The sequence below is a fragment of the Dendrobium catenatum genome, unplaced genomic scaffold (genome assembly GCF_001605985.2).
Source record: "Dendrobium catenatum unplaced genomic scaffold, ASM160598v2 fragScaff_scaffold_264, whole genome shotgun sequence".
NCBI classification, from domain to species: domain Eukaryota; kingdom Viridiplantae; phylum Streptophyta; class Magnoliopsida; order Asparagales; family Orchidaceae; genus Dendrobium; species Dendrobium catenatum.
Window position 1 is genome coordinate 1397950 of NW_021318726.1, and position 27169 is coordinate 1425118.

The 27169-nt window shown below is 37.3% G+C and overlaps 2 protein-coding genes across 4 annotated transcripts; one reads left to right on the forward strand and one right to left on the reverse strand.

The window, feature by feature from the left end:
* Positions 1 to 1707: 1707 nt before the first annotated feature.
* On the forward strand, positions 1708 to 3199 carry LOC110099161 (protein EXORDIUM-like 3). The gene has a single exon (XM_020826246.2). It carries the CDS (start codon positions 1791 to 1793, stop codon positions 2841 to 2843), a length of 1053 nt encoding a protein of 350 aa, XP_020681905.1. The 5' UTR covers positions 1708 to 1790; the 3' UTR covers positions 2844 to 3199.
* A 6651-nt stretch (positions 3200 to 9850) lies between these two features.
* On the reverse strand, positions 9851 to 26932 carry LOC110099124 (protein LOW PSII ACCUMULATION 2, chloroplastic). 3 transcript variants are annotated; one of them, XM_028693378.1, is made up of 3 exons: positions 26304 to 26932; positions 22275 to 22434; positions 9851 to 10260 (listed from the first exon to the last, which is right to left on the reverse strand). In XM_028693378.1, the coding sequence occupies exons 1-2, from the start codon at positions 26797 to 26799 to the stop codon at positions 22295 to 22297; spliced, it is 636 nt and encodes a 211-aa protein (XP_028549211.1). In that variant the 5' UTR covers positions 26800 to 26932; the 3' UTR covers positions 9851 to 10260; positions 22275 to 22294. The 3 variants fall into 3 exon arrangements, with proteins under 3 accessions (XP_028549211.1, XP_020681843.1, XP_020681844.1); XM_020826184.2 differs by having other exon boundaries at positions 9851 to 10218; positions 26304 to 26930; XM_020826185.2 differs by lacking the exon at positions 9851 to 10260 and adding an exon at positions 19389 to 19658.
* Positions 26933 to 27169: the final 237 nt, after the last annotated feature.

Sequence of the window (27169 nt, forward strand, 5' to 3'; positions counted from 1 at the left end):
CAGTATAATACACCTTTTTAGTCAAATCAGTATCACATTCTAGCACATATCAATCATACCAATCATTTTAACACATATTATATTTTAGTATTATCATATCAAATCACAGTACATCACTTTCAGCCCATTTTTTGTATACATGTTCCCTACTCATATCATAAAAATATTTTTATACATGTTTCTTATTGGTAAAAATATAATAAAATCATATCATACTATTCAAAATGATAAATCTATAAAATATCAAAAGCTACATAATAAAAGCTTAAAAAATTAGAAGATATGTATTTTTAATAGATTTAGAAGAGATAACATTTATATAATCCAAATTATTGAAAATAGAAGAGAATATATACTTACTACAAACAAAATAATTTTTCATAAGAGGAACTACAATCGAAAAAGCCCTGACATCCCTCCTCTTTCCTCTCTCTATTCTCTTTTTCTAGCTCTCCCTTTTCTCCTTCTTCTTTCCTTTCCTTCTTGGCCAAAAAAGAGAGAGTGGCGTGGGGTGAGGCAGTGATATTTATTATTTAATATATATAAAAATATTGTTAGTGGCCTAGCGCCGCATCACTACAGTGCTGCATGTTAAATCTAAAATTATCGTAGAACAGAAACTCAAACACAGCAGTAGAATTTTTTTGCGCAATTGTGCTCTCAAAGTTAGCGTTGCAGCGCTCACAAGCACAGTGCCGAAGTGCTCTAGTTCAAACTAAAATTTATGTTTTTTATCACTTTTTGTATTTTCAAATTATCACAGTCGCCACTCGCCACCACCCACCGTCGCTCTCTTAGGCTAGTCGCCGACCACCACTAGCCACCCCAAGCACAAAGTTTTTATACTTTACATTACATTCACTTTTACTTCAAACCATACAAAAAAATGGTAAAAGCAATGTATTCCTTTTACACTTATCCAAGCAACTCAAAAGTATTCCTTTTATGCGACATTCCTTCTACAGTGCATTCATTTTGTATGGCATTCCTTTTCATGCAACCAAATAACCTCTACATGACATAGGAAAATGTTTCTTTATGTTATGATAGATTGAAATAAAACTGCATCTTTACATCATTCTTGTGTTGTCTTCTTTTAATTTTAATTATATCTTAGGATCTATTAGGCACTACTTTTTCAATGTTATGTTTTTCATATCACAACTGCAATTCTATTTAACTACTACATTCTAGAAATTTCTGTGTATATCTTAGAGTTTGTTTAGCTTTAAGAGCTTAACTACGATAATATTTGGCTACTGCTTCCTAATAATCAAACAAAAATTATAACTTATATTTAAAAGATAAAGCAATATGAAAGTTATACCAATTATATCCTTAATTTCTCTTTTTGAGAAATAATTATCTTATTAGGATCTTGACCCTAAACAAATATGATAATTAGATTTTTTTTCCATATTCATTAATAAGATCCATGATTAGCTTCCCAAGTAAATTTATATTGTAAATAATCACCTATTTTATATTCATGTGATCAAATGATATATAATTTTATAAATTTGAAAAATTTTAACATAAAATTTTTAAAAATATATTTAAATATAAACTTATTTACAGGCCAATCATTACTCCAAATTTAAATGTATGAACGTACGAAAAGAATAGCATCTTTATAATATTGCTAAAAATATAATCCTTTTAAAAAAATTTCTTTTTTTTTTCTTTATCTCAAAAACCCTTATAAAACAAACCCATCTAATAACCTTCAACGCCAACCCACACTTCTGCTGCTTCTCCCAATCAACCAAAGCCCTTTCACACACTAAACAATGCGGCTTCTAATCCCCGTCGTCGTCCTCCTCATCTTGTCCGTCGCCGCCCCTCCCGTCGCAGCCTGGCGTCCATGGCCTCATCTCTTCCCAAACACCTCCGTCTCCTCCCCCACGGCGCCGAACCCCAAGCCCGACCTCGCTGCTTCAAAGAAATACGAAGGTTCATCGGAGTTCGTCCATCTCCGTTACCACATGGGTCCCGTTCTCACGGCCAACATCACCGTCCACCCAATATGGTACGGCACTTGGTCACCCTCCCAGAAACACGTCATCCGGGCCTTCATCCGTTCCATTTCCCCAACCCGCCCGTCCTCCGTCCCCCATCCCTCCGTCTCCGCCTGGTGGCGCACCGTTCGCCTCTATACCGACCAGACTGGCTCCAACATCACCGCCATTGTCCGCCTTGGCGCTGAAAAGAACGATCGGTTCTACTCCCACGGCGAGCAACTCACCCGCTTCTCCGTACAGTCCATCATCCGTACCGCTGTCACCGCTCGCACCCGTCCCCTTCCCGTAAACCCCCGCGGCGGATTCTACCTCCTCCTCACCTCATCCGATGTCGGGATGGATGATTTCTGCGGCAATGTGTGCGGATTTCACTATTTCACATTTCCGTCCGTGGTTGGTTACACGTTGCCGTACGCCTGGGTGGGGAACTCCGGCGGCCGGTGCGCGGAGGTCTGCGCTTACCCTTTTGCCATCCCGTCGTACGTGCCGGGTCGGCGGCCCGAGCGAGCCCCGAACGGGGATGTGGGGGTGGACGGGATGGTTAGTGTGATAGGACACGAGTTAGCTGAGATGGCCTCGAATCCGCTCATCAACGCGTGGTATGCCGGCGGGGACCCGTCTTTCCCTACCGAAATCGCTGATTTGTGTGAGGGCATCTACGGAACAGGCGGCGGTGGAGCGTACACCGGCCAGCTCCTCGTGGACGGCCGGAGCGGCGGATCTTATAATCTCAACGGCGTCCGCGGAACCAAGTTTCTTGTCCAGTGGATTTGGAACCCGTACCTCAACTACTGCAACGGTCCAAACGCGCTTGACCTATAAACTGCCTTCATCGATCTATATCCATGGCCAAGTCGGAAGAAGGAAACAGGTAAAAAACCCGGGCGAAATTGAAGAACTAGGGAAGCTGTTCTTTTGAATTTCTCTTTTGCTTATTGATAATATTTTACTCTTCTTCTTCCTTGTTCTTGCTGCTTTCCTTGCTCCACCGTGCTAGTGGGCAATCAATGGGAAAGTGGAGGACTAAAGAAGAAATTAAGGACGATATTCATGAAACCATTTCCAGTATAATTATTGCCTTTGTACAGTAGCTGTTGAAGCTTGCTGTAGAAGCCCTGTAAAAGCTCATATCTGTGTTGCTGTTCCAGTGATTTATCAACTGCTTTTGTTTCTTTTTAGGACTCATCTTACCCTTTTCATTTGACTGAACAAGAAAGAAATTGTTAACAGAATAAATTATTTAAAGAATCACATGATGAACTTGCAGGGGAGGACAAGCAGAAAGCACTAAACAATTAATTAAATTATCAGAAAGAGCTGCTGCCATTGTTAGTGGCAGCTTCTTTTTTTCCCGCTTTAACGAAATCTGTAGTTTGAACTTCAAATTCAGAAACTTTAAGTGGAGGAATTTGTTTCTTTCTGAATTTGCGAAGCTGCTACTTTTTTGAACCTGGTTCTGTAATACTTTCGCGAAGCTATCTTGTTCTTCCCATATGTGGGATTTAAATATCTATTGACAAAATCTGTTTTTTTAAGTGAGAAAATGTATGTTTTAATCTCTTATAATTAAATATTATAAAGATTTTCATATATTTTATGAAAAAAAAAAATCTTATATTTTTGTGCATATTGTACTTGAAATCTATGCTTATTTATATAATATTTAATATTTGAATTGTATCACTATAATTATTTAATCTAAATAAAATATATATTTTTATTTATATGATTTGAAGTAATTTAGGTATTATGATGTTATATATATAAGATAACAATGACGATAACTTTTCAATAGCCTAAATTTGAGGAAATGAAAGATGAATTTTAAATATTTCAAAATTTTATATTGTATTTGTTTTACTTCAAATCAAATATCATTAATTTCAAATTTCTTGTTTTTAAAATATTATATATTTATTTTATTTCAAATTAAATAATTTTTAAATATGAAAATAAATAAAATTTGTAATATATATGTAAATCATGGGATATATATCTAAATCCTCCTAAATAAATGTAAACTTCAATTTTCATAAGAGTGGATAATGAAATTATCAAAAATTTCAACTTTTACTAAAAAAAGAAAGTCGATAATTAATTTATGAAAGAGGGGGGCAAAAAAGTAAAAGGATATACCAATATAGCTCTCTACACTTGTGCTTCGCTTTAGGCCTACAGGCCCTGCTGAGTAACAAGGACATCCATCATCAAAGAACCCAGCGGTCATAGTCGGGCTTAGCTGGCGGCAAGAAAAGCAGCCCAATCGAATGTCCCCGAATGAGTTCGATGACAACGTTTTCCTAGTAGTTGGGCCCGCCTGAACCCAACTTAATTGGCTGCCGTGGCTTCTCCGCAGATGGTGGCGTGGAGCCGGGCCACTTGCCGGCCCAGCCCAAAAATGTCTATATTTGGGACCCATTTCATCCTCCATCTTCCATGAGAAGCTATTAGTATATTACTCAGAGAGAACAATCTCACTGTCCTTCCTTTCATAGCTTCATTGCACAGGGCTATGACGCTCTCTTGCGTCTTAGCTTCTGAGACATCAAATAATTTTTTGACTTTTGATTAATTGCTTAAGCCTATAACCGGTGGTAACACATCAATCCATTAAATTTGAAAACCTAAGAGTAACATTCAATTAATTTGATGCATGTTAGCGGACATCATCGTTCATTTGAGATAGTTTTTTTACTACTTTTTATAGCAGTTTTTTAGTACAAAAATTTTTTGAACTATAATATTTTGTACTATAAAATTGATTTAAAAAACAGTACTAAAGTTATTCCAAATGAGGCCTTAAATAATAAGAAAGAGATTCTGATAATAATATACATTTGAAAGATTGAAATTTAGATTTATAACTCAGAGATTAGGCAACAACTCATACAAATTTGAATGTCAATTATAAATGTTTGATAACGATTCATTTGCATCATCTATAAAAATATAGACATTGGGTTTGACTTTTCCGGCATTAGTGCATCAAATCTTATCATTCCATGTAGTGGGATACATGTTTATTATTATTGTATGTATGTATGCATGCATGTATGTATTAACTTCATCTTTAATTTCTATCATTTTATGATAACTTTAGACTAATATGCACTGCTTATCAATCTTCTTTCCCAAATAATATCGTGCTATACTTGTTAAAGTTTAGACTTTATGTGAGTTAGAGTCATCTGACACTAAGGATAAGTCTCATGATTTTTTAAATCCTCTTGGCAATCAGGGATCAAAACCCCTGTTCTATCTTGGAGAATTTCCTTTAAGTGACCCAATTTGTCATGCACTCCTTAAGTTTGTTTCCTCTTAGCCACCTTACACAAATAGTCTTCTCATATTATTTTTTATGACTCAATGTCATCCTCAATTAGGACGGACAATCTCTTGTTGGGAATTTTCATATATCGACTCACATAGTTATCTTATTTTATTATATCTCCTTTTGTTTCCAACACCTCTATCATTACTAATCGCCTGCCATCACTTATTCTCTCATGAGATGAGAATTCTCTCGAATTGAAGATCTAAGTCTTCCTTCTCCTCTCTTGGCTTTCTAACATCTCTGGTTGATCATTGATGATCTATACAAGTTAATCTCATGGGAGGTCTTGAAGCCATAAACAAATCTATCCTTCAAAGCCAAATAATGCATGGTTAGATCAGTTTCCCTAGCCTATAATGTTGAAGATGCAAAGTGAGTTGGATCAACTGTGAATCATCACATCACATGAACACATGCATATTAAAAGCCCCATGAATCCAACATACTGCATATCATCCATGTAGTTGTGACATGTATGTTACATATGGACCATCAAGCAACATGATAAATAACCAACATAACTTCATCATCAAAATCATTCCATATGACAATATTTCTCATAAAATTATAAAAAATTGTGGAAATACATGAAAATTCAAATTTTATGAAATTGCTCAAGAATACAAAAGTGATAAATTTGAAATTTTAAGATTCCATCATATAATTTTAACATATAAAAAGTTATTTTAGTAGCAAATTATCAATTATTAATTTCAATCAGTCAAATAATGTTCCCAGTTTTATTAAAAGGAGGCATCTTTTAAGAAAAAGATTTTTCTGTTCATAGTCACGAGGTGGGCCTATCCAAAGGCTGGCAGGAACTTATTTCTTGAAGACTCAGTGGCTAAAGCTATTTGGTGATCAGAAATCATTCTTCATGAGAGCTGAATGCTATGATGTCCTTTTATTTATGCAAGACAGCTTTATCTTTTCTTTTTTCTCCTTATTAAGAAATTTTATTTTCTTTTTAAATAAAAGTAGCATTTATTATGTCATCTAATTCAATCCCGATTCAACTGGTCGAATCAGTCAAATCGTGAATATTTCACTCTTTAATTTATTATCCAATCCAATTTTCACAACTGTGTTGAAAGGGTAAGAACAAGAACTGGTAGTTTCTAATTCAATTATTTCATCAAATAATCCATAAACATTTCAATGAATTATTTTTCTTTTTGATTGATGGAATTTGACACTTAGATTTCGTTTGGAACGGCTTTCATATTACTTTTTAAAACAACTTTTTAGTACAAAAAATTTTAATTCAAGAAATTTTTATACTAAACTCAACTTTAGAAAGCATTAAAAAAACCGTCACAATCGAAGCCTTAAATAATTACTAAACTATAATTAAACAATTAAATTAACATAAGCCATTGCATTCACATTTCTAATATTCTCCCACTTGACCTATATAATATCATTTAATTTATTAATTATATAATAATAAACATAATACACGTCAAATATATTTTTTTAATCGATCAAATTATAATAAATTCTTCATTAGTATGATAATTCCTTCTATATATATCAATAATAATTTTAAATAATTTGAATTAGATGAAATCACACTGATATTATAAGAATCAGATAATCACAATCAATATCACAATATGCCATAATTTGAATGGTAGAAGTTCGCTTACAATTAGAGCATTACAAGTATCTGCTGTATGGTTTGAACCACTAGATCGAGCATGGTTTGAACCTTGGTCGAATAGCACGCCCGAATAGAAGAGAATTTTACGACGGGGTGGTGCTGGTGGCTTGTTGAAGGGATTGGTGACATTTGAAGATAAGAAGATTTCATGATGGGAGCTTGCCGATGGGATATGCATAAGATCAAGATTTTCTGATGGGAGCTCAGTGGGGATAAGCTTCAATGGGTTCGACGGCATGCGAGGAGATGATGATTTTATGAAGATAGCTCGTTAGAGAGGCTATGACACGACTGATTGCAAGGAGAAGAGGGTGTTTGTTGTAGGAAAAATTATTCTGTACGAAAGCTGAACCCCGTCCTGATGCCTAAGTACCGAGTGTCAGTATTGCTCGGTACCGGGCTTGATATGATTGACGTGGCTCATTCTGATTGGTATTTAGATGTAGAATTATGTGGTGTCTCAGAACGTAAGCACAGGAAAATTGTGGAAATGGCCAGAACACTGCTCCACACCGCATCCCTACCCCTAACATTCTGGCCTGATGCAATGAGAACCTCAGTATACCTGATTAACAAATTGCCGAACACAGCCATTAACCAGATCTCTCCACATGAAATGCTATATGGTGTTAAGCCGGATTACAACCCGATCAGAGTATTTGGCTGCGCTTGTTTTCCTTTAACTCCACCTTCCCAACGCCACAAACTTCTACCAAAAGCCCAGCCATGCATCTTTCTTGGCTACTCAGATACATACAAAGGATATAAATGTCTACATATCGGCACCAACAAGGTCTCCTTCTCTCGCCACATCACGTTTGATGAATCTTATTTTCCTTTTGCAGATATCAAAGTTCAACATGCTGACTTGCCCGATCCAAATTCACATCTATTCCTGACTCCTGTCTCGGTTACCCAAAAAGTCATCATTCCCTCTCCAACAGCTACTACACTGCCTACACCTTCAACTCAAACACCAGCAACTAATGTTACCTATACAGACACAATCTCAACCCGTTAGCCATCCCGTCCAACAGCTCCACCTATCCCTCAGCACAAACACTCCATGATAACAAGAGGTAAATCGGGTAACTTGAAACCTATCCATCGCCTAAATCTTTTTCACTCCACTACAGATGAACCGGTTGCTCCATCCTCATATACCGAAGCAAGCAAGTCAGTCGAATGGCGACGTGCCATGACAGATGAGTTCTTTGCCCTACAGACCCAAGGCACATGGAACCTGGTTCATCCACCACCAAATGCATCTATTCTAGGCAGCAGATGGACATACTGGATCAAACTCAACTCAGACGGCTCCATAGCCAAACACAAAGCGAGATTAGTCGCGCAAGGAAATCACCAAGAATATGGATTGGACTACACTGAAACATTCAGCCCAGTGGCGAAACTCCCAACAATTCGTATTCTTCTCACCGTGGCGCCTCACAATGACTGGCCTGTACATCAACTGGACGTAGCCAATGCATTTCTTCACGGCTCGCTAGCAGAAATTGTGTACATGCGTCAACCTCAAGGGTTTGAGGATGCCTCATACCCGAATCATGTTTGCTTACTTCGAAAAGCTATTTACGGTCTAAAACAAGCACCCAGGCAATGGTATAACACGCTAACCTCTTTTCTCGTCGAGCTTGGTTTTCAGCATAGTACATCTGATCCGTCCCTACTCATCTCTCACAAAAGTAATATCATTTAGGATCCCTTCAATACTTGACACTAACAAGGCCCGACATATCATTCAGCGTTAACTTGTTATCTCAGCATATGCATTCACCTCAACATCAGCACTCCTACCTTCTCAAACGACTTCTTAGATACATACAAGGTACGCAAAACTATGGTATTCCCATTTTCAAATCTAACTTGCGGTTATCGGCCTACTCTGATGCAGATTGGGCTGGAGATCCTATCTCTCGGAAATCAATTTCTGGATACTGCTCGTATCTTGGCCGAGCGCTGATCTCATGGACGGTCAAGAAGCAGACAACAGTAGCACGCTCATCCACCGAGTCAGAATACCGATCCCTCGCCACCCTTGCCACTGACGTGATCTGGATTCGCAGAGTTCTAGCTGACTTCGGCATTGATCAAACTCAACCGACTGATATTTACTGCGATAATACGTCGGCCATTGCACTGGCTAATAATCCAGTATTCCACGCCCGAACAAAACACATTGAGATTGATCACAGGTTCGTTCACGATCACGTTCAGCAAGGAACAATTAGGATTCTTCCCATTAGCACGAAGGACCAACCGGCTGGCATACTAACCAAACCGCTGTCCACACCTCGCTTTCAAACACTGCGTCTCAAGCTGAATGTAACTCAAGAACCTTCAGTTTCAGGGGGGATATTAGAGAACACTAATGTAACTATTATATAAAACTATATAGCCTTTTATATTACCACATATTCGAGAAAGATATAATAAAGAATTATTGCTTTTACTATCTTCGCTGTCTCTCTGTCCAATGCTCTGGATTTCTTAAACTTGGCTCACAAGTTCCTGTACTTTCTACATGTTCGATGTCCGCATAGAATAATATTTCTTGTTGTTGACATCTCGGGACCAACGGCTTACTAGAGAAGGCATTGTGAAACCGATACATATGATCAAAAGTTCAAATTCAAACCAACTAGAGCCAAATTTATTCGTGATAGACTTCAATAAACAATCCATGTTCAAAAGAGGGCCATTTAGTGAAAAAATAAAACACTTTTTGATCATATTTCTCAATAAAACATAGTATTTTTAGCCAGTTATAGAAAGGGAAAAAAAGAGAAAAAATTAAGATAACATGAATAAAAATCATTCAAAATCTCTCGTGTGGAATAGATTTAATATCTTACGCAACAATCAATAGAAAAAATAAAAATAAAAATAAGTATTCATAAGGACTTTCCCAAATAGTTTGAAAAGCTGAGGATGATAATAACGTCCCTTAAGATCCTAAACTCACACCATATTTACAAAAGTAATTAAGACAAGAATTCATCACAGCATAACACAAGCATCTTCATTTCGACCAAAATTTTAGTCAAATAGTCCCATATTTTCATTCATGGATGTCAACCCATTCTGCAGAGAATAAAATGGTTACCAATCAAGATAAGCTTATACTTACAAGTATTGGATCCCTTCAATGGTTCAAGCCATCCAAACACTAGTTAGATTTCCTAATATTTCCATAGAATAGAGATTAGTAGGCAGGAAAGAAACTGCAACAACATAAATGAAATTGAAGTTCAGGAAGGTCCACAGGGAAAATGCAAAGCTTTCATATCAAAAAAATTTGTTATGAAATGAGCTCCATGAGTTAGATTCGGGCTTCGTTTGGGATGGCTTTTCTTACTACTTATTAAAGCAAATTTTTAGTACAAAAATTTTAATTTTGAACTAAAAAACTGCTTTAAGAAGAAGTAAGAAAGCGGTCCTAAACGAAATCTCAAATAATCAATGTAAATGCTTCATCAACAGACTAAAAATGCTTTCCATAAAAAAAAAATAGTCATCAAATTGGAGAAACTAATAAAAAAACAGAAAACCAAAATCCAAAAGTTAAAAAGACCAGCTCTGTTCAGGTTGTATAACTTGAGTTAAATCCAAAGAACATCAGCTGTGTAATAAAAGGAAAAACTTATTGGCTATTGCAAACATATTAAACATAATTGACTTTTTTATTTTCAAATTACAGCTGCTCATTTCCCAAATGTTCAGAAATTAAACAATAAATAGTAGTGGTAGAGTTCACAAAATATATAATATTTTAAAATATGATAATTCATTCAGAATGCCGAGTAACAACTTAAACAGGTTTCAGCTCCGCAAAGGTCCCAGAACATACAGCAAATTATCATGATAAAGGTGGATGGATCCCAATAGCACAGGATGATATATTCTTAAGGATCTAGTAAACACATATTCATGGCATTAGCCTAAACAATGCACCAAATCCCTTAGGAGAGTACTATCAAACAACAAAATTGTAAATAACAACTTTTAAAATTTCATGTTTGTTAAAGTCATGCACATCTATCAGACCAGCTTGAACTGCTGGGTATGGACTTCTAGAAGTACTCTTGCAAGTAGGTTATTGACAGAATGACAGGCCATGCATGAAGCATCTATGAGAGCGGAACTGGTTTTTTTTTAGGGTGGGCAAAACAAAATTGTTAAATGCATAATTTTATATGAAATAGAAAATAAATTTCATTTTTAGAATTTAGCAACTGCATTTATTGAAAGTGAGCAAAATAATTAAAATGTTTATTTTTTAAGAAAAAAAATTTCTGTATGGGCAATTTCCTATTTTTCTAAAAAAATAAATAATTTCAGGGTACGCAATCACCCACCCTGAGCTCTTTTTGGTTCTACTCATGCATCTATCACTTGTTTTCAAATATAGGCTTCAAGCAAGTATGAATCATCTCTCAAACAACCCTATAAATAGGCATAGATAAGCAAAATCGTTTAACAAAACTTACGCTCAACTGATAGAATAAAGAAATTCAGGCCGATAAGATAATTTAATGTAAATTTAAATTGCGCCGAAATTAAAAAAAAAAAAATTAAAGCAAAAATTAATGCATGTCAAAACAAAACCCTGATTCTTAACAATACGCATTTCTATAGAGAAATAGAGAATTTTGAACATCTCTTACTGGCTCACTTTATCATGTCACTGTTATTGATGATTCCATATGAAATATATAAATTTAAATTTCCAAAAAAAAAAAAATTACGGGCTTGATTTTTCTGAAGATAGAAAAGTTTGATTAAAAATGAGTCTAATGTAAGATAACATGAATAAAGTTCAATAATCTATGAGATTATGACAACAAAGAGTTCTGAAAATTTTACACAATGGAATACATAAGAAAATGATGATTCAAAGAACACGGGTAGAATGGGACTATCGAGATATGAACATAACTTGTTGTACTCTTTATTTTGTTTGGAAAGAAAGAAAATTGTAGAAAAATGGATAACAAATTCAGCATTCAGGATTCTATATGTAAACTTATCAGGTTTGCGATTCAAGCTAAAGTTTTTAATTGGACTTCTTTGCCCAAAATTCAGCATCTTATTGTCTAAATGTGATTGGTTGAGAGTTTTTTGGACTATGATGTTTGGGCACTTTCATATTTTTCATCTTTTGGATGGCTAGTTTGGCAACCAGGTTATGCTGGATGGTTAGGACTAGCAACCATTGATGTTTTGAGGTTTAAGAAACATATGAAGGTTTTCCCTGTTGTTGAGTCCAGGGTTTTTTGGGGACTTTTTATGTTTTTTTTTTCATTTGCCTCTGATTCTGTTGGTTGGTTGTTGTTTGCAAGAGGCTTGGGGTGTTCTGCTGTATGATTTTTTGAAGGCTTGGTGGCTTTCTGCTGTTTTGGAATGGCAGATTTTTGTTCCTGCTTCTTCGGTTTGGAAGATTGCAGGATCTGGAACTATTGGTTTGTTTGGGTTTTTTGGCTTCTAGGCTTAGCTGTAGTTTTTGGTCCTGGAGGATTGTTCTGGCTGTTTCGGCATCTGGTTAACCTTGTTGTTGGTTGTTTGCCTCCTTTGGTTGATGGAGTCTTCTTCATCTGCTGTTATTTTGTATTTTAGTTTTTGCAGGTTTCTTTTGAACTCTGCTTTTCTTCTTTCTTTGTTGTTTCTCCTTCTTTTAAGGAGCTTTTCCTTTCTTAGGTTTGTTCTTGTATGAATTTGTAAGTTTTTTCTTTTTGTTTTTTCTTACAATTCATTTGTAATTTCTTGTAACCTTTCATTTTTTTTGGAATGAAATTGGGCATGAATGCCCCTATTTTTCCCAAAAATTAAAATAAATAAATAAATAAATAAAGATATGAAAATAACTAAAAATGTTTACATGTATGTAAGATTTTTTTGGGCTATCACCATCAAGAATGCTGCTGATCTGATAAAAATAAGACAATTTAAATCCTTTACGTAATCAACTACCTAAAGAACTTCAAATTAATAATAAGATAAATATTTTTTCAACCATTCTTTTATGTATGTGATTTTTGATAGCAGGGATACCCTATACACCTAATTTGTTATCTATTATTTCATCATCTTTGCAGTCAATTTGGGATGATCAACACTGAAAAATCATTTAATATAATAATACCATAATTAATGAATTTGATATCTATTAATATCGGTTTAACAATACAACAAAATGGGCTCTATAGGTGAACTGATAAAGGTTAAGAAATTTTTAACGATAATGTGCAAGAAAGTGATCAGACGACTCAAAATATTCAGGCATAGACAGAGTCGAGCATGCCCATGATAGATTTAAGAGATGTCAAAGAATATTTAAGCCTACTCATTAATATTATCTCTTCTTAGATTATTTGTTGCTCATTGATGTCAATGAATCCGAATGTTTTAAAGAAACAACGCATGTTAAAGACTTTTTTCAAAAATTATTTTAAATTATTATTATTTTTTTAAATGCAAAACTTCGATAATAATTAAGCTAATGAATAATAAATGGGCATTGTAGAATAAGCAGATGTTTAAGATCAAAGAGATCACAATAACAATAAAATGTACAATGGGGATGTTTGATTGGACGTTTTCAATATAAATATATTTAGAAAATATAGGATAACCAAAATGCCTATTTTTAGAAATACACGAATTATTTTGTAAGGTAATAATCAAATGCATTGATATTTTTTAATATAATAGCTATGATAATGCCAAATACATTGAAATGCAGATGAGAAAAGATGAGGATGAAGCGAGCAAAAGAGGGTGGGAGACATGCAACGGTGGCTAGCAGCAATGGGCAATTCGGGAATAGCTGGATGTGAGAAGTAGTGAGTAGCAGTGGATTGCAGCAAAATAATAATAAGTGGTGGCGAGCAACAACATGGAATAGGATGTGAGAGAGCATTGTCAGCGCAAAAGTTAAAAATAATCTAAATAGAGGTTTTATGTTACTTCAAATCCCATAAATTTTACGATATAATTAATTTGCGTTAATTTAAACACTAAAAAAATTAAAATATAAAAAAATAGAATGCAATACACACAAATGTTGCCAACCCAAATTTTAGTTTAAATACAAATGGATAATTCAAAGTATACCCCACCCATAATATTAATGCACTTAATGAATTGGAGCCTAAAGAAGAGTTTGAGCTGTTTCTTAATTGCTCACACTTAAAAATCTTGATTGAAAGTTGAGGGAGGGAATATATTTTAATTAAAAATTAAAAAGAAAATATTTTTATTTTTCATTCATTGAGTTTTAATAGGGAAAAAATATTCATCCTTTTTTTTAATTGAAACAACAACAACAACATCTAGCCTTTATCCCACTACGTGGGATCGGCCACATGAATCCATTTTCTCGATTGTCTCATGTTAAGAGCCAAATTCTCATTTAAATTTAATTTTAAAAAATATCATTTCTAATATTTTTAGTCAAGTCTTTTTAGTACTACCTCTATCTTTCTTAACATAGGCAAAATGCAATACTTCTACTCTTCTAATTGGGTCATCAGAAGGCCAACGTTTTATACGTCCAAACCATCTAAGGCGACTCTTTCTAATCTTATATGCCACTAAACTAATCCAACTTTTTCACGAATATACTTTGTTAGAGTTTTTTTTGTGATCCAACTTAATTCCATTTTTGTATTTTATGTTAGCTTTATATAGGTGAACTTTCTTTAGGTTCTTTTGTAGATTTGGTGTTGTCATTTGTGTCTTTATATAAACATAAAGATTGTAATAACAAATTACCCTCACTCTCCAATCAATTAAGCAATAAGATTTCTTCTGTTTTGCTCTCTCTCTCTATCCCCCTCCCTCTCTCCCTCTGTAATCAAGGACACTACTTCCTCAAGATCCTAACAAACTGGTATCAGAGATAGGTGGAGAAAGTTTCTTGTCCAAGAAATCGAATCAAAGGAGCGGACTTGGTAGCTTGGGATCGGCGAATGCGCTAAGCGCGCAGGCCACGACGGACACAGGCAAAGTAGAATGCATGGGGCACAGTCACTTAGTCTTGATCGCGAGCAAGCAGGATCGAAGAGGAGCGACAGCACACCAGACGTGTGATTTCGAGTATTTGCCGTGAGGTAGTCTGTCTCTCATTCGTCTGTGGATCAGGAATATTTGGTCCGGTGAACGTACGTAGAGCTACATTTGGCCGGCACAAAGATCCCAGGCACAAAACGAGAAATACCGAGCAATACCAACAATAACGAGAAATACCATTACCTGAAGACAAAATACCGAGTATTCCCAAAAAATACCGAATTTTTTTAGAAACAACTCAATATTTTTTGGGAATACTCGGTATTGATCTTCACAGAGCGGTATTCGTCGTTATTATCAAACAATACCTAGAAATACCGACCAAATACCGAGCAAAAACCGAGTAACAATCCTCTGACCGAACATAGAACTACGTCCGATCAGATGACGTAATAAAAGTTCGTGGATCAGGATCGGGTTGGTAGGCGGAGGCAATGCCTAAACGCTTGAGCTCGGAGCAGAGGCAGGGCATCGGATCAACCCAGTATGCAGCATGCTCGACAAAGAGCAGGGCACGTGGGTGTGCTCCAGGTAGGCACCGCGCTGGGAGCGAGCAGAATCTAGTCGGGACCGGTAGGTAGACACACACACGAGAGCTCACGTGCTTATGTTCGTTAGTGAAGACTTGGGGTCGGAGCTCACGGGGTGGTCGCATGGTTCGTCTAGGTGGAGATTGTTGAGTCTAGTAATTAGGTTGTTAAGCCTAATTAAATTTCCCAAGGCTAACCAAGAGGGGGGGTGAATTGGCAATTTAAAAAATGTAACTTCAACTCTTGGAATTTTAGAAAACCTTTGGAATTATTGATGTAAGTTAAAATTAAAGTTTAAAATAAACTTTTCAACTAGAGTAAACAACTTGCAATGAAATTAAATGCGGAATAAAAAATAAGAAAGAACACACCAGATTTATAGTGGTTCGGTCAAACCTTGACCTACATCCACTCCCCAGAGGCACCCTCTGAGTATTGCACTAAAACCACAAAGTGACTCTCCTTTTGCTCCCACAGCAAGCCGGAGAAGCCTGTACAAAACTCTCTCTCTCTCTCTCTCTCTCTCTCTCTCTCTCTCTCTCTCTCTCTCTCTCGACGGGAGGCTGGCACTTGACAGAGGCAGTGGAGATCGGAGCTTCGACAGGGAGGAACCGAGAGCTTTGGTCGAGTGAGTGTGTGAGCGAAAGCTCCTCTTGGTCGGGTATTTAACGACGGGAGATGGAGTGGGATCGAGGCGAGCCCATGCGCGAATGGACATTTTCGGCGCCGTTGCAGACTGCGGCACTGTAGCAAACGACGGGATTTTGCAGGATTTGTGGGATGGGCAGCCGGCTTCACAGGTATGATGTGGATTTTCTCTCTTCTTCTTTTTTTTTTTGTCTTTGAGGTCAACAATGATGTTAGTCTAAATCTACTCTCACGTGACTTAATAGAATCAATCTTAGATGTTTTTAAATATACATTTTAATACGGTCTGAACTAGCTTGATCCAAGGCGAATTTGGCTCAATTTAAGTTCAATCCGAGTTTGATTAGCTCCTTAGTCGAATTGTTGACTTTGACTAGAATAAAACATGGACCCAAAATTTCCACTGATCTTCGAGTTAAATAATTTATTTGCGTCTATAATATAGCCCCGTTGGTTGAAGTGCTGAAAAACTTCCAAACAGATGGTTAACTTGAGGCCTGGCATTTTTTCAAGGACTACAAGGGAACCAAAAACTAGAATGTGGGAGATTGCGCACATGACATTCGCCAATTATCACATTTATTAGTGGCTCACTTTATCATGTCACTCTTATTGATGATTCCATCTGAATTATATAAGTTTAAATTTCATAAAAAAAAAAAAGATTATGGGCTTGATTTTTCTGAAGATGGAAAAGTTTGATTAAAAATGAATCTAATGTAAAGATAACATGAATAAAGTTCAATAATCTATGAGATTATGACAACAAAGAGTTTTGGAAATTTTACACAATGGAATACATAAGAAGATGATGATTCAAAGAACACTGGTAGAATGGGACTGTCAAGATAGAGAAATTATTTTGTGGTTATCGGACCGTTTGGAGGCAAATAAGAGCGCACCACGTCACCTGATACACAATGATACATAGCAAAAAATGACGTGGTGCGCTGTGATTGTCTCCGGCCGTCATCCGGTGACCGCACAAAATAATTTTTCATCAAGATATGAACATAACTAAAAAAGCGTACATGTAGGTTTATGTCAGATTTTTTTAGGCTATCACCATCAAGAATGCTGCTCATCTGATCAAAAGAGGACAATTTAAATCCTTTACGTAATCAACTACCTAAAGAACTTCAAATTAGTAATAACATAAACATTTTTACAACCATCCTTTTATGTATGTAAATTTTATTAGCAGGGATACGCTATACACCTAATTTGTTAACTATTATTTCATCATCTTTGGAGTCAATTTGGGATGATCAACATTGAAAAATCATTAAATAAAAGAATAACGTATTTAATGACTTTAATATCCATAAAGATCGGTTTCAAAATACAACAAAATGGGCTCTATAGTTGAACTGATAAAGGTTAATAAATTTTTAACGATAATGTGCAAGAAAGTGATCAGACGACTCAAAATATTCAGGCATAGACAGAGTTGAGCATGCCCTTTTGATAGATTTAAGAGATGTCAAAGAATATTTAAGCCTACTCATTAATATTATCCCTTCTTAGATTATTTGTTACTTATTGATGTCGGTGAATCCGAATGTTTTAAGGAAACAATGCATGTTAAAAACTTTTTTTTTAATTAATTTTTTTAAATGCAATCTTATACAAAAATGAAACTGATGTGATACCAGGAATTGAAGCTCATAAAATTTAATAAAAGTTGTTAAAATAATGAAAATTCAATCTTGATGCTTTTCTTAAGTGATGTTTCAAAAAGATCTTAAAATTTTAATCAAGTCTAGGCAAGTTATTACCACTAAATTAACAAGATCTATAAAATAACGACGGCAATAAGTAGTAAAGCCAATGAAAAACCAACTAGAATCCGGCGGTTAACAAAACGATTGTCTCACCTAGAGGCTACACTCATTTGTCTACTTCTAGGGTTGTCGGAAGAAGAAGAACCACACAAGAGATGAAACCACTCCGAGGGAGATGGAGCCAGCGATCCGTAGTGATGGAGAGGACGGCGTAGGATGTGGAGGTGGCGTGGAGTTCCGACCGTCAATGGTCCACTCGTAGTCCGGTCGTTGTTTATCGATGACTTGGATGAGGGTCGGTAGGATCCGATCCAAGTAAGCTCCAACAGTGTCGTCGTCGGAGTCAAATCTCGCGTCGAAGAAGGGCGATTGTAGAACGTTGAGATTACCGTGGGCATCGAACACAAGCCCCCATTCTAGCTCGGGATCTGCCATGCGACATGGAGGTGAAGATGGGTGGTCGCCACAAAAAGCTCTCCAATGGGGAAGATGAGGAGGTCGGCGTGTTGTAGAGAGGAGGGGGAGGCCGGTAGTAGAGCAAGGGTGAGAGGAGGGATTAGTTTTAGAGAACTGAAATTAATTTCAGTTTAAGGGAATTGGGAGAGAAAATTTGAGATTTGATTTTCCAATTAAGAGGCAATTAAGGCATTAAAGAAATTTTAATTGAATGGAGCCATAAGGGGAGCCGACGGTAGAGAGAGAGGGGAAGGAGGATTTGAAAACTGAAATTAGTTTCAGTTTTTGATGTAATTGGAGGGAAAGGATATTTCGGCTTAATTAGGATTTCAAATAAGGGGGAAGTTAATTACCTAATTAATGGGAATTCCACCTAGAGGGGGGGGGCGGATCCCCCGGGGGGGGGGGGGGGGGGGGTGCGGCGGCATTACTAGAGAGAGAGGGAGTTAGGGAGAGAGGGAGAAAGGTTTCCAAAAATAAAAGATGACTAGGAAAATCTTTTCTGATGAATCCAATTTCATTTGATGTGAAATTGAATTCAAAATTCTAAAACTTTCCTAAAATGGAACTTCTTAATTTGGAAAGAATTTGAACTTGGAGCTCAAATTTCAAAAGAGGTTACGAGAGAGAGTGGTGGTGGGAGGAGGGGAGGAGCTGGCGGCAAGGTGGCCGGTCGGTGGGACTAGGGTGGCCGACGGGTGGGGATCCCAAGGAGATGACAAACGTGGAGGGGGCCGACTTCTTCCAACTCTTTGGTATGGATTGTGGTATTTTGTGGATGAGGAGAAGAGCTATGGATGTAAATACTAAGAGAACTCACAAAGAGATCTCATGCAAAGAACTCACCAAGAGATCTTCTTGAACTCACAAAGAGAACATAATAGTAGAAAATTTTCATTCATCAATCATCCCTAAAATACAATGACCAAGCCTTTATATAGGCTTTCCAAAAATAAAGAAAACATAAAGACGACATTGCCCTTGGGCTACAACAAGCACTAATTCCCTCATAGGGGTACAAATGGAAAAACATGAAATATAAATGACATGAATAAAATAAAGCATCAATAATAAAGCTGCTGAATCATGGCCGTCGCTCGACGACCCCTCCGAAGGTAAGTATGTCGAAATCTCCTATGGATGTCCTCATCAGAAACTTTGATAATAATTAAGCTAATGAATAATAAATGGGCATTGTAGAATAAGTAGATGTTTAAGATCAAAGAGGTCACGTTGACAATAAAATGTACAATTGGGATGCTTGATTGGACGTTTTCAATATAAATATATTTGGAAAATACGGGATAACCAAAATGCCTATTTTGAGAAATACACGAGTTATTTTGTAAGGTAAAAATCAAATGCATTGATTTTTTTTTAATATAATTGCTATGATAATGCCAAATACATTGAAATGCAGATGGAAAGGATTAGGGTGAAGCGAGCAAAAGAGGGTGGGAGACATGCAATGGTGGCTAGCAGAAATGGGTAATTGGGGAATAACTGGAGGTGAGCGGTAGTGAGTAGCAGTGGATTGCAGCAAATAATAATAGTTGGTGGCGAGCAACAACATGGAATGGGATGTGAAAGGGCATGTCAGTGCAAAATATTAAAAAAAAATCTAATTTGGGTGATTACCAAATGCAGGAAAAATAGAGGTTTCATGTTACTTCAAATCCCATAAATTTTACGATGTAATTATTTTGCTTTAATTTAAACACTAAAAAAATTAAAATATAAAAAAATAGAATGCAATACACACAAATGTTGCCAACCCAAAATTTAGTTTAAATACAAATGGATAATTCAAAGTATACCCCACCGATAATATTAATACACTTAATGCATTGGAGCCTAAAGAAGAGTTTGAGCTGTTTCTTAATTGCTCACACTTAAAAATCTTGATTGAAAGTTGAGGGAAATATGGAATATATTTTAATAAAGTCGGGACCGATAGGTGGACAAACGTATGGGAGCTCGCGTGCCTGTGTTCGTTAGTGAAGGCGTGGGGTCGGAGTTCATGGGGTGGTCGCATGATTCGTCAAGGCGAAGATCACGGTTGTGGCTCAAGGCTTAGAAGCCTCGCATATTTGTAGGTATGAGGGCCAAGGCCGCAAGTAAGAACTTCGCATACGGATGTGGGAGACGCCCGTTCTTTGCGCAAGGCACAGACTGCACATGATTTGGTCAGAAGGAAGCGATGGGCCGAGGGGAACAAAGCCCGCAGATGGAAGGCGGGATGGAGTACGACGTTCGAGAAAATCGCAAGCTGGAGCACGACAGTCATGTTGGCTCATGCTATGTGAAATTAAGCCACGTAGGTGAAATCGCGGATCTTGTGGGATGGTGTTGTTGGGGTGCAAATCAAGTTATATTTTCTAAATCATGTTAGCAAAAAGATTTGAGATCGACAAATTCACTTGAGAAAATGATTTCAGCATGTGGCAGATTAAAATAAAGGCAATGTTAGTCCATCAGGGGATGTTAGAGGCGATACCCACATATGGATTTGCGGCATTGATGGATCGGGTGAAGGCAAGGGAAATGCAATTGAAGGTTCACAGCACAATCTTACTTTCTCTTGGTGACGAGGTGTTGTGAGAGGTTGCCGAGGAAGAAACAACCATCGAAGGATGGGAGAAACTAGAATCAATGTTCTTGAAAAGATCACTTGCAAATCGCCTGATCTTGAAGAAGCAACTTTATACCCTTCAAATAGAATAATGAAAGAATCTTTGAAAGCACATGGATGACTTCAAGAAGATAATTCTTGATCTCAAGAATATTGACGAGCAGATCGATGAGCTTCCAAAAGCTTTTGAACACATCGTTGATACAATGTTGTATGGGAAGCAAATTTTCACGATGATTGAGGTAAAGTCAATATTGATGTCAAAGGAGATTTAGAGGAATTTGGAGATTGAGGAGAAGAATGGTGACATGTTGCTGGTTAGGGGAAAATCTGAAGTTAGAAAAGAGAAAATTAGCAAGAAGTGCTATTTTTGCCACAAAGAGGGACATTTCAAGAGAAACTGTTCGAATAGAGATAAATGACAAAGAGTTGAACTCAAAGAAGACACTAACTTGGCAGTAGCAACATATTCAAGTGATGAATGGATTGATTCAGAGGTTTTGTAAGGGTCAATTGGAAGAAAGCTGAATCAAGGTGGAGATTGTTAGAGTTTTTGGTGATCCAACTTAATTATGCTTATTTATTTTCTATTAGCTTTATATAGTTGTGCTTTCTTTAATTTTTTTTGTAGCTTTGGTGTTGCCATTTGTGTCTTTATATAGACATAAAGGATATAATAACAAATCACCCTCACTCTTCAATCATTAAGCAATAAGCAATAGACATAAAGGATATAATAACAAATCACCCTCTCTCTCTCTCTCTCTCTCTCTCTCTCTCTCTCTCTCTCTCAAGGACATTACTTCCTCAAGATCCTAATTAACTCGTTTTACATTATGTTTCTAGTCCATTTCGAAGGGCAACAACAATGCTACCCATGTTGAAGGTTTGCATTTGAACTATTTAAATCACATCACAACAATTGAGCCCGTCAAATTCATCAAATCATAAAACTTTAAGCAAAATAATGCTTCTTTACAAAAAAAAAATGTTCTAATGCCTTCAAATTTTAAAAATAGAAACTCATTGAAACTGCCGAGTAAGCATCAATCCAAATGAGCAAGTGAGGACACGCAGAAGAAAAGAAGACTATGAATAGAAAGAGAAATGTTACTCACCCTGGGCATATTGAGCAAACTCAACCCTTCATCTTTTCAGCTTGCAGATACTTGTAAACACCATAAACAACTGTGCCACCCACAAAGACAGCAACCGTTGGAGTAAATGAAGGATACAGATACTTAGTAAAAAATTTATCCCATTGCTCCGGTAAGAAGCCTGCATTAGCCAAAAGAATTAGAGTATCCAGAAATTTCAAAATAACTAAAGGGGGAAAATCACAGAATCCATGAGCTTGGTGTTACAGTTAAAGGAACTTTTGGTTCACATCTCTTGTTAGCAATTTTTTAATTCATTAACATTTTTTAATAATAACTTTTTTGAATTATGCATAAGTTTTAGTTTTATAATACTTACATATCGGATAATTATACGGAATATGTTATGATAAAATTAGAACATTGATTAGCATATTGAAATTTTTTTGCTGAAAAGAAGACCGAAAACTTTGAGCCAATGGATGTAGAATAGATCAGTAATTACATGGATACCAACTCATTCGATTTGCTAAGCATGATATCAAGTCAAATTTCCATGAGCTGACCTAAATTCGAAACCAAAGATTTAGATTCCACCTTAAACAAATTTGATTCTGGCCAACAATGTTCATTATCGAATCAACTTTTGAATTTATTCAAGTAAAATTTACAACAACATTTCTTAGAAGGAGCGCCTCATACCATCCTTTATTAATGGGAGCTCCAATTTCAACAAAATTATAAAAAAAAAAAAAAAAGATAATAGTCTCCTTAATGTGACTTGTTTTATTAGATTAAAATAAAAATTTGACTCTTAATTGGGCACAATGAAAAAAAAGAATTCATGTAGCCATTCCCACCGAGTGGCATAAAAGTTTTTTTTTTTTTTTTTTTTTTTCTCTCCTTAGCGTCGTCTCCTTAGTGGGCAAAATTAAAAAAAAAATTATTTTTTTTTTAATTTGGATAACTCACTAGGAGTCTAGGACAGCTGCTCAATTCATGTATATAGCTATTGCCTATTGGGATGAAATTTTTTATATTAAATTATGGGCAACTGTCCCAAAACCTGGGTGAGTTGCTCCTTTTTAAAATCAAGTAATTGTTAGCTACGCCGCTACCCTCCTTCCTTGTGTTGTGCCCTCCATTCCTATTTGTTTTTTTTTTCCCCTTAATTTTCTGTATTTTTTATGTTTAGAATATTTTTTATTTTATTTTTCTAAGTGAAATTAAGGTAATCTAATGTCACCATTGCCCATTCTGACCAATTTGTCATTTTCACAAAAATACTTTTAAATTGATTTTGATGATGAGCATCAAACTAAATGGCCTGTCATATTGATCGTATCAAATACTGTTAAAGCCTTAAAGGTATCCAATGTAGTCATTCCAAATTTCTTTCACCACTTCAAAAGGTTTCAATGTTATTGATATATCATTAAAAATTTATCTTGATCAGACACGAATCTCGAGGCAAAAATCAAGTTGGAAGCTTCAAAAATTAAATCCGGGACCATCTGAACTCTGATTTCAGCAAACTTATAGTCGAATTGAACGTCTCGAAAACATGAACCCAACGACACCAAATTCAACTCAATCCGAGCCCAAATGAGTCCAAATCAAAAACCCGAAGCACATTTGGAATGTTCAATCCATAATTTGGATTACCAAGCTGTTTACAAATGTAGCGTGCTTATAGTCGAATCGAGCAGATCGACGAGACAAATCCAACGAGCCCAAGATCGTCGAATTCTGATATCATTAGAGCCTTTAAATGTCTAATAAACAGTCCACGATCAAGGAATTCAACATAAGTCGTCCATTCAAACCACTCAAAATTTACCCCTGATCTTCCTCTTATTTACTGACCATATCACTCTCAGAAAACTATAAATAGACCCCTCATTCTCTTAAAAGGGGACCCTAAGTGAGAAGAGAAAAAAGAGAAGGAAGAAATTTCCTCCTCGACCATTGTCGGACTTTCACCTGCAATCGACCGACGCCGGAATTAAGCAAGGAAGCAAGAAGAAAAGGAAGAAGAGAAGGAAAAAGAGAAGAAAGAGACAACTCGACCACCTCCGGAGTTCCGCCCAAACTCCAAGTGACGCCGGAGTTCCGCCCGACCGCCAAGTGACGCCGGAGTTCCGCCCGACCTCCAAGTGACGCTGGAGTTCCGCCCGACCTCCAAGTGATGTCGGAGCTCTGTCCGACAACCGACTGACGCCAGTTTTCTGCCTGATCGTCAACTTACGCCGAAATTTCGATATATGTTTGTAATTGAATTCCAACCCGAGAGCTAATTATTGTAATCTGATCATCCTAAAATTCAAGGACGAGTCAGCCTCTTGCAACCTACGCAAACACTAGTGGAATTCTTCCGACTGGGCGTGGCCCCGTGGTTTTTCCCTTTCCAGGGTTTTCCACGTAAAGATCCTGGTGTTCTTTCATCTTCTGTTTGTGTGCTGGAAGAGAGAGACAATCAAGGAATTGAAAGAAGAGAGAAACTAAAGCTCTCTTGCCACCAGACTCCTCGACCACCATCGGACTACTAACCATTGTCCGACTGACGTCGGATTTCTGCCTCCCAAGCCACCGATTGACATCGAACTTCCGCCCATCCTTTGACTGATGTCGGATTTCTGCCCGGCCACCGACTGTCACCAGACTTACTCCTGACTACTGATTATCATCGGACTTTCCCACGACAAGTAATGCTAGACAACGATCTTTCTGACCATTGTCATCCGCTGACTACGGTCATTCCGACCTTCGTCTCTAGACAATAGTCTTTACAACCATTATCTCCCGTCGATTTCGATCCTTCTGACCTTCGTTGCCAGACTACAGTTCTTCTGACCTCCGTCACCAGACCATTGTCGTCCACCGACTACGATCCTGCCGACCCCTGTCGTTAGACAACAATCTTTCTTACCACTGTCATCCACCGACTACGGTCCTTTCGACCTTCGTTGTCATACAATGATCTTTCTAAACACTGTCATCCGCCAAGTACGGTCCTTCCAACCTCCATCGCCAGACTACGATCCTTCCATTCAATATCGCCCGCCTACTACGATCTTTCTGACCTCCATCACCATACAACAGTCTTTCTGATCAATGTCGTCCGCCGACTACGATCCTTCCGACCTCCATCGCTAGATTGTGGTCCTTCTAACCTCCGTCGCCAAACAATAGTCTTTCTGACTACTGTCGCCCGCCCGACTACAGTCTTTCCGATCTTTGTCACTAGACAACGATCTTTCTAACCACTGTCATCTACCGGCTACGGTCCTTTCGACCTCCATCGCCAGACTATGATTCTTCTAACATCTGTCGCCAGACAATAGTCTTTCTAACCACTGTTGCCGCGAACTACAGCCCTTCCCACCTCCGTCGTCAGACTATGATCCTTCTAACCTTCATCGCCAGACAACAGACTTTCCGACCGTCGTCACCCGCCGACTATGTTCTTTTCAACCATCGTCACTCGACTACGAACTTTTTGACCTCCGTCGCCCGCCGACTATGGTCCTGCTGATCAAACAAACATGTCAATACTGATTCTTTTAATTCCCACCATGTACTGCACTCTATATAATGTATATTTGATACATCAAGCCCAGACCTTCCCACCATGGAAGGGCCTCATTTGTAATCGACTGCAAACACTAGTGGAATCATTTCAACTGGGAGTGGCCCTGTAGTTTTTTCTCCCTTTTTAGGGGTTTCCACGTAAAACTCTGGTGTCTCTTATGAACATTTCACTCTCTCTTTTATATGATTGTATGACAGATCTTCGTACAAAGCTAAGATGTTAAAATTTATATTTCACCATCACTGCAAATATTCCATGATGCAACAATACTAATCTAAAGATAACAAATAATTTTTAAGGGCATCTTCATACAAATTACGTTAAAATATTTTGACACAATTTTTTCCATCTTATATCCAGCCCTTAACGATGGATTCATTTCTGCTTAAGATAGCTAAAAATAAATAGTTGTACCCTGGTAGAAGAATGAACGCTTTGCCAAAATGAAAATGACAAACCTGAAGCCGCGAGCGCAATGCCTTCGATTAGGATGAGGCCGCCAAGGCCTAACCAAGCAACAAGGAAGGCGCCCTCATTGGCACCCTGCTGCTCTTGCGAGGAACGGATTTCATCGCCTGTAGGGGAAAATATAGAAGACTTCTCTATTGGAATCCGCCTAATCACTGCGCTCCTACCCTTTCTCTTTCCCTTCTTCTTCTCATCAACAGCAGCGCCAAACCCCGCTCCGCTGCTATTGGGCTTCTTTGACGGAGGAGGAGAAGGCGGTGCAGAGGCGGAATAGAGATCCGTGGAGTTAGGACTGTCTAATCCTTCCGATGGCTCCGCCTTTGGGAGGAAGGAAGTGCCTCTGCCGGAGAAAGAGGAGGTTAAGAGGGGGAGGAAAAGGAAGGATGGATATGAAGTAGAGATGGCGATATGTCTCTTCAAAGTACGGGGAAGAGAAGAGAATAGTCTCTGAGGATGGATGCCAAGCAGAGTAGCTGCGCTCTCCATGACTAGGCTTGAAGCCACTTTTCTGCTGTTAGCTCTTGGGGTTTGAAGGAGATGAGATCTATAAGACAATTCAGCTGTATGCTCAGTGGAGCGTACAGCCGATTCCACCCACCACGATTGCAATACCACTGGCTTAAAATATCATAATTCCATTTCTTTGTAGTTTTAAACACGATGTTACTCTTCAGGTTTCATGAGCCTGTCAATATAATTAACTTTTGTTTTATTTTAACAACAGTTTTAAGCATAGCAATGTCTTAACCATGAGAAATTATTGTGTGCGGAATCCGAATGCATTCAAATTTTAATCACAGCTTGCCACATCAACGGATGCACTCCGGGGCCCAATGCATTTAGTGACATGATGCAT

Excerpts from the sequence above, each read along its gene's own strand:
- LOC110099161 (XM_020826246.2), top strand. The coding sequence starts at position 1,791 with ATGCGGCTTCTAATCCCCGTCGTCGTCCTCCTCATCTTGTCCGTCGCC.
- LOC110099124 (XM_028693378.1), bottom strand. The coding sequence starts at position 26,799 with ATGGAGAGCGCAGCTACTCTGCTTGGCATCCATCCTCAGAGACTATTC. Across the intron at positions 22,435-26,303 it reads CATTGCGCTCGCGGCTTCAG|GCTTCTTACCGGAGCAATGG; the intron begins GTTTGTCATTTT and ends TGGCTAATGCAG.